This window comes from Aquarana catesbeiana, linkage group LG01 (assembly GCF_042186555.1).
Source record: "Aquarana catesbeiana isolate 2022-GZ linkage group LG01, ASM4218655v1, whole genome shotgun sequence".
NCBI classification, from domain to species: Eukaryota; Metazoa; Chordata; class Amphibia; order Anura; family Ranidae; genus Aquarana; species Aquarana catesbeiana.
In genome coordinates this window covers 86290253-86305503 of record NC_133324.1, presented here as the reverse complement: position 1 = coordinate 86305503, position 15251 = coordinate 86290253, and the positions used below count along the sequence as shown (strand labels likewise).

Sequence of the window (15251 nt, the reverse complement as noted above, 5' to 3'; positions counted from 1 at the left end):
ATCAAGCAGAGATGTAGCAAATCAATAAAAGAAAAGGAAAGATGGCGCAAAAACCAACTGACTAATAACTATACAAAAGAGGGATAAAATACAGTGAATATAAAAGGGGGTAAAAGTTAGTTCAAAATGAAAACAGTTTCAGTTCAAATTCCAGTTACACTGGCGGCTGCAACCCTGAGAGTGGAAGCACAACTCTGGAAGACAAAATAGAACAAAGACAAGGTGCGCCAGAACTTCTGGTTAGCTAACTCTCTGAAGAAAATGAGGGACGGGTTTCCGCGCTCACGGACCTGAAGGCTTGCAGCCTCCCCTTGCACTTACCCCCGAAGGAGTGAGTTAAATAGTAAAGGAAAGTTAATTAGGGTTAGATGGCGCTACCTTACCAGGGTACCTTGATTTATAATATAATGAACCTCAAAGGAAAAAGAAATCAGAAAAAATTAAATACAACCCCTTTATCACTCATTAGGTAGTGGATCTAAGTGTCCAGCATTACCTGAATGGACTGTACTAACAAGTCAGTCTCATACCTGCATGCAGGTGTACACCGTGTGGCTAATCATCATAGATTAATTAAGTGACAACTTGTAAAAGTTATTATATATGACAATCCAAGAAATAAATAAAATAAAGTAAAATAAAATAAAACACCACGGTTTAAAACCTATGTTGATCCCCAATTGTGTCCAAATGTGCTTTTATGCATAAGGTGAATTAAATAGTCCCAACATTAGGCATATAGTGCAGGACTGCACATTAAATTATATAAAAATGGTGAAAAATTAGTGAAAAAATTGGTGAGAGAGATATATATTAAAATGTAAAAAATTAGTGTATCAAAGTCCAGTATCAAGAAGTAAATACGTCTGTGGTAAGTGACTTTCGTGGAAACAGCTGATCAGATCCAGTGACTTGCGGTGCTCCCCCTCAAAGATCCCCACTCACCAGCTCCCTGCGCCCTTGCAGGGGTAGTAGGCATGTAGTACCAAGCAGCAATATGATGTGTATGGGTCCTCAGGGTCCACCGCTCCAGCTGTGAAGTATCCTTCAGTATATCCTCATATAGAAGAAACAGGGCTCCATAGTGTGATACGTTTTTAAATAGTTTATTTAGCTATCATAACAGCACAAAAAATAAGGCAAATAAAAGTAACTAAAATTAAAATAAAAATTAAATCCGGGCTATATCTAAAAGAGCCAAATAGTCACACAGCGTGTAATCTGTTTCGTATGGAGAGTGCAGTGCGTCTAGAACCATCAACGCCGCGCAGCTGATGGTTCTAGACGCACTGCACTCTCCATACGAAACAGATTACACGCTGTGTGACTATTTGGCTCTTTTAGATATAGCCCGGATTTAATTTTAATTACTTTTATTTGCCTTATTTTTTGTGCTGTTATAATAGCTAAATAAACTATTTAAAACGTATCACACTATGGAGCCCTGTTTCTTCTATATGAGGATATACTGAAGGATACTTCACAGCTGGAGCGGTGGACCCTGAGGACCCATACACATCATATTGCTGCTTGGTACTACATGCCTACTACCCCTGCAGGGGCGCAGGGAGCTGGTGAGTGGGGATCTTTGAGGGGGAGCACCGCAAGTCACTGGATCTGATCAGCTGTTTCCACGAAAGTCACTTACCACAGACGTATTTACTCCTTGATACTGGACTTTGATACACTAATTTTTTACATTTTAATATATATCTCTCTCACCAATTTTTTCACTAATTTTTCACCATTTTTATATAATTTAATGTGCAGTCCTGCACTATATGCCTAATGTTGGGACTATTTAATTCACCCTTTGCAAAAAAGCACATTTGGACACAATTGGGGATCAACATAGGTTTTAAACCGTGGTGTTTTATTTTATTTTATTTATTTCTTGGATTGTCATATATTAACTTTTACAAGTTGTCACTTAATTAATCTATGATGATTAGCCACACGGTGTACACCTGCATACAGGTATGAGACTGACTTGTTAGTACAGTCCATTCAGGTAATGCTGGACACTTAGATCCACTACCTAATGAGTGATAAAGGGGTTGTATTTAATTTTTTCTGATTTCTTTTTCCTTTGAGGTTCATTATATTATAAATCAAAGTACCCTGGTAAGGTAGCGCCATCTACCCCTAATTAACTTTCCTTAACTCTCTGAAGAAGCAGTGGAAATTGTGAAACGCGTTATCTGATTGGCTGCCCAAAAACGTCACTTCCAGTCCTCGTAGCTTGCGTTCCATGCTGACACGCACTTCCGATTCCGGTTGTCTTTCTATAGAGAACTTCAGCGTGCTGGTTTTCAAGCCTCCTGGATATCCACAGAGGCCTCATTGCCATTCCATCTTCCAGCGGCATACCACCCACTATATTGTGACCAAGCCAGCCATTTACTACACGGATAGTGGCTCGGACCACAGAGCGACCCAAACCCCGGACCATTTATTTGCTTGAGAATACTGTCTTTCTGTGAGTAGCCATTTGGCTTGTTTTGTCCTATTAAATGAACAACTTAATACTGCACTGAATCTGGCACACCTTGTCTTTGTTCTATTCTGTTCCAGAGATGTAGCAAAGAATCCAAATTGAAGAAAAAGCTTAAGAATAGGGGGAAAAAAAAAAAAAAAAGCTACCAAACATTTTTTCGATTTTTAAGGCTGAGCTGAAAGGAAAAAAAATCCAACCTCTTAGCACTAGCAAAAAACAAAAAAGTAACATTTTGGGTAGAGGAGAGAGTTTCCCTAAATGGACAAGAAAAAACATTTTTGCTTCTGTGTGGCTGTTAGAGAGAATTTCCCTCACTTCCTGGAGCCTCCAACGATAGTAAAATCTGACAGGCGTTCTAATCCTTATGCACTATGCCCATAACTAAAGAAAAATCATTTTGGTTACTAATACAAACTAAAATTGATTATAAAGATCCCCCCCATCCCCAAATAATAAACATGTTATCAATTACAAAAGGCAATCAGCGCAAACTATACTGTAATGAAAAATGCAAGCTGAACATTATAGGATTCACCAACCTAGATAGCAAATAATAAAACAATACTAGTGCAGCGCAAATGGTAAGAAGAAAAAGTCCATATGATAACACATATAATCAATTCCTATTGGCAAAGGGAGGCTGATCCATTTCCATAAGGCACCAATATTCATCAATTCAATCATAAGAATGCGCTTCTTATGATTGAATTGGACCAATTACAGGAGGTCATACAAGCCTGGGTTCCATACGGACTGGGTCTGTACAGCTATACTGGATCTGTGGTCAGCAACCTTCAGCTTGCAGCATCTGTACATCACAGAGGAGTTGACAGGCTGCACGGTGCTGAATGTACAGACGCTGCAAGCTGAAGGTTGCTGACCACAGGTGAGATCCAGTATAGCTGTACAGCATTTACCCAGTCCGTATGGAACCCAGGCTTGAATGACCTCCTGTAATTAAGAGGTCCACCTTTTCCGGTAAGCGCATTCTTATGATTGAATTGATGAATATTGGTGCCTTATGGAAACGGATCAGCCTCCCTTTGCCAAGAGGAATTGATATGTGTGATCATATGGACTTTTTCTTCTCACCATTTGCACTGCACTAGTATTGTTTTATTAATAAACATGTTATACTTACCTGCTCTGTGCAATGGTTTTGCACAGAGCGGACCCAAACCTCTTCTTCTGGGTTCCCTCACTGGGGATCTGGACTCCTTCTCCTCTGTGTCTGCCCCTGTAGCAAACCACTGGCTTTGGGGGCAGATGTGCAAGCCCATTCTTAAACTAGAAATTAGGCTGTGTACGTCTATTGACACACATAGCACAGCTTGGCCCTGACCCCCACCTCACAGGATTTTATCTGAGTCCTGTGAGCAAAGAGAGAAAGAGCATCACTGGATCAAGATCAGGCTCAGGTAAGATTTTAAGGGGGGGGGGGTGACATTTTAAAACCACTTAGTATCAGCCTTTAAAAAAAAAAATAAATCACAAGATTAACCTGGGAAAACCACTTACCTCTCTGAATGACTGCAGGAGGTTACTACCTGAAACCGATAATGTAATGTCTATGTGGTGCATAATGAACAGTGGCTCCTCTTGCGTTTGATATGGAAAACCAGCTAGATTGTCCGCTAAATACAAGAGCATATTCACTTCCGTTTTCTAAAGGGAAAAAAAACAAAACAAAACAAAAAAACAGAACTCATTAAATACACAGAGCATCACCACTGCCTCTTTAATTATGACACTTGCCATACATTTTCTGTTACGTCAAGCTTTCTGAAGGAAATAAAAGATGTCAGAAACTTTAGAATTTCTATTCCAGTTAGTTTTTTTTCCACTATGGGGCAATGTAATTAAAATTTAGGTCACAGGTGAACGGTTGTGGGGCAGTTAGCAGCATGTACCTCACTGGAGGTGAAGGAGTGAGAGGTTACAGACAAAGGCTACTCCATCTACAAACTGACCAGGGTGATGTTCAGCTACGGATGAGGCACACACACCAGTAGGGTGCTAGAGTTAGGAACCACTTTTATTCCTGCCAGGTGCAACATACAGAGATATGACAAAACCAAAGATGGAAATTCTAGCTGGTCTGATATAGACCTTCCATTTATCACTCTTTTAGCAACACATTCTGATGGGTGCAGAAGTGATCAAGACCTTTCGAGCAGTGCAAATCACCTTTTTGTTTGATAAAAAAACTAGCTAAAAACAAGCACTGTTGCAGAGCCTTAGAATATTGAATTTGCCCTTGGTAGTCAAAGGGTTAAACACAAACAAGTGACTAAAGGAAATCACTACAAAAAATATAAAGTAGGCACTAATTAAGCTACATGCATCCTAAAATTGACGTGCTGAGTAATAAAGATTACATCCACTGTAATAAATCACTATGCGCAATACCAAAAACAACAAAAAATGAACAAAAAAGTTGCACAAAAAAAAGCGTCTGTGAGCTGGAAAGGAGAAAACTTGGAACCCCATGCTGGGAGATTCATTACACATGCTTTGTGGTCTCTAGACTATACAAAATAAAAGGTTTGACTTTAGATACAATTTAACCTGTCGAGTGTCTCACATGCCTGGACCTTGGGCACTTCTAGCAGCTTGTAAATTTTCAGTAACAGATGGGCTAAAATTTTAACATGCTGCATATTGTCACAGTTTTATCTACAATTGTATTTTCACTGCAAATAGTGTAGTACAATTATCATGTTTTGACAGCTATACCTGATTAACTTATACACAATTCATATGAAGACTGATAGACTATTATTCTATCAGCTCTCTGTAAGTTAAAGTGATTGTAAAGTCTTCTTTTTCTATAAAAATAACAAACATGTTATACTTACTTGCTCTGTGCAGTGGATTGGCACAGAGCAGCCCAGATCCTCCTCTTCTTGGGTCCCTCTTCTCTGCTCTTGGCCCCTCCCTCCTGTTATGCCCCCACAGTAAGCAGCTTGCTATGGGGGACACCAAGCCAAGCTGCAGTTCGGCCATGCCCCCTCTCTCTCCTGATTGGCCAACTGACTTTGATTGACAGTAGTTAGGGAATATAGGTTCTCTTTAACAATAGGACACCTAAATAAAAGTACAGGTTGTTTTGCTTACCGCAGCATCATCAAATAGGTTAAGCAATGAGATCAGGAAAGCTCGCCGGTGCTGTCTGTTCCCCCGAATCATAGAATAGAGATGAGAGCACAGTGCACTGGTGGACTCGTCCTGCCGGAACCCACGCACTATACGCTTTGCATCAGAGATAATAGCTTGCTGGACCTGGTATGACATCTTTATGCCAGCCACCGCTTTCATCTAAGACAGAGAAGAGTGTTATAGAGCAGCCAATCACCCCACGACATTACTTCACAAGGCAATTGCATTGATTAGCACTTACATGAATGAATCCAGTGTATTTCTTGTCAATCTCTACCAGCTGCTGATCTGATTTGTTCCGCATGGACGGCTCAGGGTCTGTGCCCATAGCAATTAGGTACGGCACACACTAAAAAAAAAGTAACCAAAGGAAAGGTCAAGGGAAAGAAAAATATAATTCGGAGGGGTAGGATATCATGCTTTACTGTCACTGTCTATGCAGAAAATGTAACTAGGATTGAAAACTGCCGAATTTTGTCACAAGTCTGTTACAAGCAGGAGGACCAACATTCTCTCCTGTCCTCACTCTGTACACTGCAAATCAGAGGCATGCCCTGTGCAAGATATTTCTACATACATCAAGTCCATTGTGTATGCATATGACTGTCATCTCTGGACCATCTGGACATCTTAGCATAGAAATATAATAGACCAGGACATAATTCTGCACAAAAACAGAACTAGTTTTCTGGGGAGAAAGAAAGAATTGTCTATGGGATACTGTGATCTATGTGAGAAACAAATAGCTGTAAATGTTAAATGCAAATTATAGAATACATGCATTTAACATGGAAAAACAGATGCAACAATAGGTAACCTTTTAAAGAAAGAAATTTAGGCTGTCGCTGTCAACTTTCTTCACCTAGCTTGTGTCTACCCCTGATCTCTACATTGTTCCAAGTCAGTGACATTTTAGGGAGAGGTGAGCAATCGCAGCTTCTTCAGTACACACACACACATCTGGTTGTGTATATAAGATATCAGAAATCTCTGTTGCTTAGTGGCTAGAACCCTGGCATTCAGACACTGCCTCTAAAGAGTTGCAAGTTCCTTCCTTAGTTTGTGACTCCAAGTACTCCAATTTCCTTAAAGGATAAGTTCACCTTTTGCAACATGGTGCACCCATAGTTAAGATGTAACAAGTGTACCAACCCCCCCTCCCGAATCTTCTCCCCTGCTCGCTGCCACAATGACCAGGTCATTCATTCACAGTGTTCTATGAATGAATGACCTACAAATGGCCGCTGTTGAGCGCTGTGGTAGTTCATTCATTCTTCATGTCAGTGTAAAACTGCCTGCCTGTACTACAGGCACACATACACTGACAATCTGCCGGAGACCTGCATGGCATCAGCGACCTGCTGCTCGCTGGTGCAATGCTTTTTAGTCAACAAAAAAAAAAAAAAAAATGTATTTACCTCCAAAAATTTTGCATCATTTTTTTTTTTTTTTTAAAGTAGACCTATCCTTTAAAAAAAATTCAAATACACACTGAAAGGTGTATGGGATTTAAAATGAAGAAAACTGTCCCTAAAAAAACACAAGACAATGTGCTCTGCTGAAGAGAATGCAGCATGCAACATGCTGTATGTGTCACTTTGTAAATAAAGATGCTGGCATTTCTCACCTGCACAGGATGGATGAGGCCCTGGTTGAGCGTCAAGGCGATGACATTGAGAGCATAATGCCGCACACTAGACTGCTTGTGGAAGAAGGACTCCAAGACCTGTTTGAGGTAAAGCTGCATAATGGAGCTGCTCATCCCTGAGGAAATATCTCCCATCTCTTTCAAATCTTCCTGCTTTGAAACTTTTTTCCCTGAAATAAGAAGAGACAAGTTGTTGGAGAAGATGCCAACACCAGCCTTGTGTTGCTTTGGGAGAGCAGGTGCAATAGTCTTATTAGCACAAATGTCAGACCAGCCAGGGACTACTCACAGTCTCGGTCTGCTTGCTGCATTCGTGTGTCTTCCTCTTGCAGATAGGTCTGAAGATTCTTTAGAACTTGGATTCGAAGATTTACTGAGCTGCTTTTGTCAGACATTATGTTATTGTACAGGTTTTTTACATCTGCCTCAAACATGAGAATAGGATGCTGAATGAATGTAAACCCTGAAAGAACAATTAGGAACATTAGTGTACTAGAAATTAGGGCTTCAGAATGTAAATCACAGGTAACCGATTTATACCAAATTTACCACCAAGAACATAATGGGAAGAAATAGAGAAGGAACAACTGCTACTAACTCATGTTGTCAGGAAACCAATACCATGATTACCATTTTTCATAATCGAGGTCTGCTCGCGTTTCATTTAATACATACTAAAGCAGCACATTTTTCTTCACAACCATTTGTCCTACATGCTGCTTTTTCTACCTAAATCCCCTTCAGTTCCAGGGTGTTTATTTTTATTTGTGTGGGCAATGTCTCAGTTCTGCAAAATATATCTGCGTCTGTAGTATACCTGAAGGTACTTCGCATTGTTTTTTTGGGATAGATAGGACTTTAATTTGGAAGCAAATATGGATGCATTTATTATTTCTTTGTCTTTTATTGGGAATAAATAATTTAAAAAAAAGTATTTGCCTACAATTTTTCCAATGCTACATGTATGTATGTATGTATGTATGTATGTATGTATGTATGTAATTCGCACGCTATAATATATTTACTGCTATTCAGTCTGCTGATTAAAATATTCCAGTAGAAAGACTTCAGTAAAGTAGTGTAATGGAGTTCAAAGCGAACACATTAACTCAAAAAATTTGTTGTATGGAGTCCTTAAAGTGGGAGTAAACTCCCTTTGCTGATCTTTAACTATAGGTAAGCCTTTCATAAGGCTTACCTATAGGTACAGTAAATATCTCCCAAACATGCACCGTCTAGGAGATATTTACTTTAGAAACAGCCAGTGACTTCATTGCGACTAGGCTATTTATAAGGCCGAAGCCCATGAACTCGGAAGACCAGGTGAAGATGGAAGCGTCCACAGTGCACTGCTGGAGGACTTTGGGTTTTTTTTGCTGCAGTTTACTACCACTTTAAGATGTCCACTGAGAAGCTGAGAGCATGTGGAAAATCCTCCAGGTTTCTGCTTAAATCAGTATCTCCACTCCTCTCTCGTCATGCAACTAGCCCAGACCTTAAGGCTTTGACACACGTCAACAGCTGCAACTGCAAATTGTAAAGCTGCTCTCACCGGTGCAAATGAGGTCTTGCATTAAGCCTCCAGACCTTTGAGGTGTCTTTAACCACTTCCCACCCTCCATACGTGTATATATACACGTCTGCAGCAATGATCGAGATTCTGTATAATAAAATTATCACTTTTACAGGCGGCTGAAGAGAGCACTCGTGATTCTAGTTACAGTCGGAACAATGTATACACTGTGCCTGAGTGAGCACTCACTCACTGGCACAGCACTCCGCTCATTCCTCCAAGCAGCTCCATGTCGGGAGGAGGAAACTGGAGTGGATGAGAAAGTCAGCTGATCAGCTGACAGGCCAGTCTAGTGAAGGGGGGAGGAGCTCTCCCCTGTGTGAGGCGCAGACAGACCCCCATGTCATGAGATCAGTTACTGGAGGCACCGAGTTTGCAGACAGAGAGCACTGAGCAAGAAGGGGGACTCGACTGACACTGAAAGCAGGTGAGTGCCAGTGTCATCCCCCCCCCCCCCCACCCCTCTGTCTGATCTGATTCCTCCAGCACCACCCCTCTGCCCCGATCCCATCCCCCACAACCATCCCTCTGCCCCTGATACACCCCCCACCACCACCATCCCTCTTGCCCCCGATCCTATCCCCCCACCATCATTCCTCTGCCCCTGATCCCATTACCGACACTGATCCCACTCTGGAGGCATTAAGGGGGCACTCTGAAGGCACTGTTTTAGTACCTCCAGAGTGCTCCCTTACATCCTCCAAAATGTTCCCTACTAATAGTAAGGTCAGTGGCAGAACTACCAGGGTCTCAAAGATAGGACGGCAGTAGGATGCCTGAATCAGAACATGAGACAGTCGTAGTTACGCCTCTGGTATAACCTTATCCTCATGGATATGAAGATGTAATATGTCCCATGATGTACAATAAAGGAGAGGTTTAACCACTTGCTGACCAGCCGTCGCAGTTTTACTGCGGCAGAATGGCATGGTTGGGCAAAACAACGTTATGCAACGTCGCTTTGCCCTGTGGCCACTAGGTGCACGCCGGATGCTCGCACCCGGAGCCGATGCCAGTGCCCGGCAGTCTTGATCACTGGTGACACAGTGAGAATCGGGATCTGTGTGTGTAAATAGCTTCCAGTTCTCTGAGAGGAGACGAGACTGATCGTCTGTCCCCTCCTCCCTTCAGTTAGAACACAGAGAGGGAACACAATTAACCCCTTCCCCGCCATTTTTACAGTAATCAGTGCATTTTATAGCACTGATTGCTGTATAAATGCCAGTGGTCCCAAAAATGTGTCAAAAGTGTCCGATGTGTCCGCCATAATGTCCAGTCCTGATAAAAAAAACACAGATCGCTGCCATTACTAGTAAAAAAAATAAAATAAAAATGATATAACTCTATCCCCTATATTGTAGACGCTATAACTTTTGCGCAAACCAATCAATATACGCTTATTGTGATTTTTATTACCAAAAATATGTAGAAGAATACATATCGGCCTAAACTGAGAATCGCAAAAAATGGCCTTGTCATTCAGCAGCCAAATCTTCCGGGGCTGAAACGGTTTAACCTTAGATTGGGAAAAAGGATTCTTTTAAAGATGTGCAACACCCTCTCCCAGAAAGTGGTACAATCAGCATCTCTCCTGCTCTGCTCCTCCTCGCTTATACAGCGCTGAGTTCTTTCTGAACAGATTGTCAACACAGAGCTCTGGGCTGTGATTGTACACAGCCGATCAGCAGGTCCCAGCCATGAATCATTGGCTGGGACTTGAACAGAGATGCTACTCAAGGTAAAGCAGCACATAGTAAACAGATTTCTGTCATCAGATCAGGTAAAAAAATATTTTTTATTGGTCACCATGGGTCACTAATCACTGCTTCTCAATTTACAGAATAAAGAGACATCCTGCGGTGACACATTTTCAGGTTAGGGTTTTTTTTTTCGGTGGGATGTGAAAAAACATGTACATCAGTGGTTCCTCATTCTAGTGGCCAAATCAATTCTTTAAAAAAAAAAAAAGGATTATGGAGCAAATATGAATAAAAGTAGATGAATGAAAAATGTTGATCCCTTTAGCAACCAGAGGGTTTAATTTTCTATCCTGCCTTTTTTGAAGGCATTTTGTTATTCTTTTGCATGTTAACACAAACTCTAAATGGTAATTTAGCTCCCCGTTCACACTGGTGGGGCTTTGAAATTGTGCGATTTGCACTGCCGATTTTATTGCGACTTCATACAACAGAAGCCTATGCAAGTCGCAATGAAATTAATAAAAAGTAATGCAGAAACCTTTTTCATAATCATTGCGACATGAATTGCGGCGATATGAACTGTTCCATTGCCGGCAATGGGGTGCGACTTGTCATGCGATTTGGAACTATCAAGTCGCACCGGTGTGAACAGGGGCTTACAGACTAAGTTCAAAGTTACAGAATCACAACAGCAAAACTATATAAAACAAAAAAGCTACTGTGTACAAATATGAAAGGAACGCTTCGATATACAAAGAAAAGGAAATAAAATCCATTCTCTTTCTTACCAAGACCAATGAGGGCTTTTGTCTGCACTTCTTCATCCGAATGCTTTGTGAAATACAACAGCAGCTCCAGGACCTTGTCTTTTATGTTAACCTGCATGAAAATCCATACAGAGAGATTTAATATCAAGTGTTACAAAAAAAAAAAATGAACAAAAATTAAATTTGAAGAAAGTTGTGGATATTTAAATGTGAAGTGTTTTGTAAGGGGCTCAGAGCAAATAAAGAAAGAAAAAGACAAACAAAAGAAAAAAAAAAAAAATTTTACAAACCGCGATATTTACTTTGCTGCTACCCTTGAAGTCTTCTTGATCAAAGTCAAAATGGCGACAAAGTGCTCCAACAGTAAAAAGCGATCGCAGGAGAGCTGATTTGTTTGTGGTCAGAACCGTACTGTTTGGGTCCTCCTGATGTTCCGTTTTTAATTTCATAAGTGCACCTAGGAAAAAGACAAAAAAAAAAGGACAATATTTTAATGAAAATAAATTGAAGGAAAATGTCTGAATCCACACAAGAGGGCAAAGGGTAAAAAAAAAAAGCAAACATTAAAATGTTACACCGTTATCAAGCTTGTAAAGCAACAAAAACTGCTTCAGTTGCTATACTGCTCGAATCGCATCAATCTGCAGACTTGGCTTCAGGACTTAAAAATGCTTCACAAAAGAAAAATGGCGGGGCATTAATATTGATAGTTTTTTTTTTTCTACTGGTTGAACCAGAAAAATAGGATTTTTCACTTGCTCAGTTGTAGCATGCAGTCCAAGACAGAACGATAGCTCATAAGAGGTGCTGACCCAAAACGATCAGATTACAGCTTGTAGCTGAAGCTTGTATCAGAAGGAGCCTGGAGATCCACCCGGTAAAACTTTGAAAATGTAAGAACAGAAGACCTGGTTGCAGTCTTGCAAACATGTGAAATAAATGTTTGAGGGCCCAAGAAATGCTAACAGGTCTGATGGAATGAGCCCTGGCAGGGGAAGGAGGAACCCTTTTCCTTGAGGATATAAGCTCTGGAAATGAGCTGTGGAAGAGGAAGCAGGATACCCCATCTTGGGAACTTCGGCAAGGACAAAGAGGCACTAAGCTTTTCTTAAAATTGTTGAAAACCCTTACATATACCCAGTGACTAGCTTCAGGTGATACAGACATAACACAAATCCTCCTACATAAATTGTATTTGTTTATCTCCAGCCATTTCTTATCTACAGATTTTACACAGCATCAGCTCTGAAAAGCAGGGGGTGGGGATTTAAAGACACCCCTTTACACAACACAGGGAACAAGCACATATGAGGCTGTCCATCTCGGGCTGTGTGTTGGAGGTCTCCTCACACATCACCAGTTATCTCTTGGAGTTGGGTAAACTTGTCAGAAGGGAGTCATGCAGAAAATAAAGGAACCAGGCAGCAGAGAGAAATCACACTTAGTGCTTTGGATAGAGATACGTACACAGTATAGAATGATGTGTGTTTTTTTTTTCATTTTTCACGTCTGAGGTTTACAACTTCTTTAAGGAAGATGCTGGAAGTATACCCCAACCGCTCTGACCACATCCAGGCAGTGGAGTTGAATGTTCTTGGCATGTTTCAGGGCAGGACATAGGGAAAGGAGATTAAAATCACCAACGTGAAAGGAGACCATCTTTGTCTCAGAACCACCTTGCCTATATGCAAGATAAGAAAAGATTCCTTACAAGAAAGGGTCACCATCTCAACATGCTTGACGAGGGTAATGGCCACTTTTTGGTGAGATCCTCCAATGAGATATCCTGAAATGGTTTCAATATGGGAGGTTTTTGAAGAATCAATAGTACCAGATTGATATCCCAGTGAGACATAGAAGGTCTAAGTGGAGGATTGGCCTAAGCAACTCCTTGTACAAAGGTCCTGACCAGAGTTTGAGGCCAAAAGTTTCTGGGATAAAATGGACAAGGCAGAAACCTGCCTCTATAGGAGTACCTAGAGCCAGATGGTGGTTCAGGCCAGAATGGAGGAAATGTAGGATGCAAGGGATAGAATATTTCCAGGGACTGGAAGAGGCAGGGGCTAGTACCTATGTTTCAACAGTCATTCCATTAAAGCCAGCAACTGAAAAGCAGAATGGAACAGAAGGCCTTGTGACAGGAGGTCTGGCCTGCTTAGAAGAGGCCAAGGTTCATCCGACAGAAGCCTGGGTTTGTCTGTGTACCAAGTTCCCTAGGGGCAATTTGAGGCAATGAAGATCACAGGAATCCATGTTTCCTTTACTTTATGTTGTGCAGTAGTTGAACAATCCTCACTGGATTCACCACTACAACCCCAGCAAGAGCAAGCGTATCCACAAATCTGTCTAATTTTTTGATGAATCTAGAAGCCATGATGACCACATCTGGCATTCCGCATTTATGACAGAGAACCAAGATTTCTGGATGCATGGACCACTCCCCTGAGTCCACGTATTGCCAACTCAGGAAGTCTGCATTTCAATTTTCCATTCCCAGTATGTAGCTATCAGAAAGAGCTTAAAGGGTAAGTTCACCTTTACAGAAAATCTGTAAGGTGAACTTACACTGGATCCCCTCCCCATCACCTCCGGTCCCGTTGTACCTGAAGCCGGCGATCACGCGCTAGGAGACAACGGGCCGCCGCTTCATTGGACCAGGGATTTTAAATCCCTGTGGCTTAATCTCCTAAACGTGCCTCGTAAACAGGGATTTCAAATCCACCCACCGGCGACCCAATGTCTCCTAGCGGGTGAGCACCGGCATCAGGTACAGCCGAGGGGGGTGTTAGTTTAAGGAGTGGGTCCAGTGTAAGTTCATCTTACAAATTTTCTGTAAAGGTTAACTTACACTTTAAATGTGTTTCTCTGACCAGGGGAGAATGCGGCTTGCTTCCTTCAGGGTGAGGTGACTTCTGGTACCCCTTTGGTGATTTATGTAGGCCACATCTTTGCCATTGTCTGGCTGCATCCTGATTGGGTGACCATGTAGGAGAGGGGTCCAGTGTAGGAGAATCAGCCGTATTTCTCTCAACTCCAGCATGCTGATGGAAAAATTGACTCCTTGTGAGATTCAGGTTCTTTAGGACAGTCAGGGAATTGCAGACCCTGCCCCAGCCCATCAGGCTTGTGTCCAATGTTGCCACTCTTGAAAGAGATGAAAGGAGCGATTTCCTGGATTCTAGGGCAGAATTAGAAATCCACCATGCCAGGGAGAGTTTTGCCTGGCTAGAGAGCAGTAATGGGTAATCCAGAGAGGGGATTTGCTTGTCCTACCTGATGAGAATGTTGATCTGCAAGTGTCCAAAGTGAAACTGAGCAAAGAGGATTGCTTGCGGGGGTGGCTTGATGGGGCTGGCTATCATTAAGGCACAGAACCCTCGAGCAGAAGCGAGTCTTGGGATGTTTGGTTGACCCGAGAGTCTGGCAGCTGGACCTCAAAGAAACAATCTTGATAGGAAAAGAAAGGTTTTGCATGTACCATGTCCAAGATCAGCCTCAAATACTTAGGACAATGTGAAGGCCAAAGAGCAGACTCCTTCAAGCAGTTGTATACCTTGCTTTGTGATTTTTACCTACAGGTAAGCCTATAAATCAGGCTTACCTATAGGTAAAATGAATATCTCCTAAAGGTACACCGTTTAGGAGATATTCACTCTGCATGCAGCCGCTGACATCAGCCGTGCATGCGCTCTGAAGCTACGGTGTATCAAGCTTCTTGCTGGAACCGAGGGCGCCTGTGCGCATGCGCAGGAGTGACGGTATTGTGGCTCCAGCCACTCAGAGAACCGGAGCCCACAAACCCGAAAGAAGCGCCGGGGAACATGTCAGCCCCCTCAGAGGTGACTGGGCACCGCTGCGGGGGCTTTATTTTTAAGGTATTTCATAATGTGCTAGTATGCAATGCATA

The 15251-nt window shown here is 41.9% G+C and overlaps 1 protein-coding gene across 6 annotated transcripts in view; it reads right to left on the bottom strand.

Annotated features, from left to right (window-relative positions):
• Nucleotides 1-15251, bottom strand: part of NIPBL (NIPBL cohesin loading factor) — a 235684-nt gene that overhangs the window by 30222 nt on the left and 190211 nt on the right. For 5 of the 6 annotated variants that reach the window (XM_073621328.1, XM_073621291.1, XM_073621318.1 and 2 more), the window contains 7 exons: nt 11635-11801; nt 11366-11456; nt 7594-7767; nt 7284-7474; nt 5898-6005; nt 5615-5815; nt 4016-4162 (listed from right to left, as the gene is read on the bottom strand). In XM_073621328.1, the coding sequence (XP_073477429.1) occupies nt 4016-4162; nt 5615-5815; nt 5898-6005; nt 7284-7474; nt 7594-7767; nt 11366-11456; nt 11635-11801 (1079 nt within the window). The remainder of the gene's footprint in view (nt 1-4015; nt 4163-5614; nt 5816-5897; nt 6006-7283; nt 7475-7593; nt 7768-11365; nt 11457-11634; nt 11802-15251) is intronic. The other variant, XM_073621308.1, reaches the window with a different exon arrangement.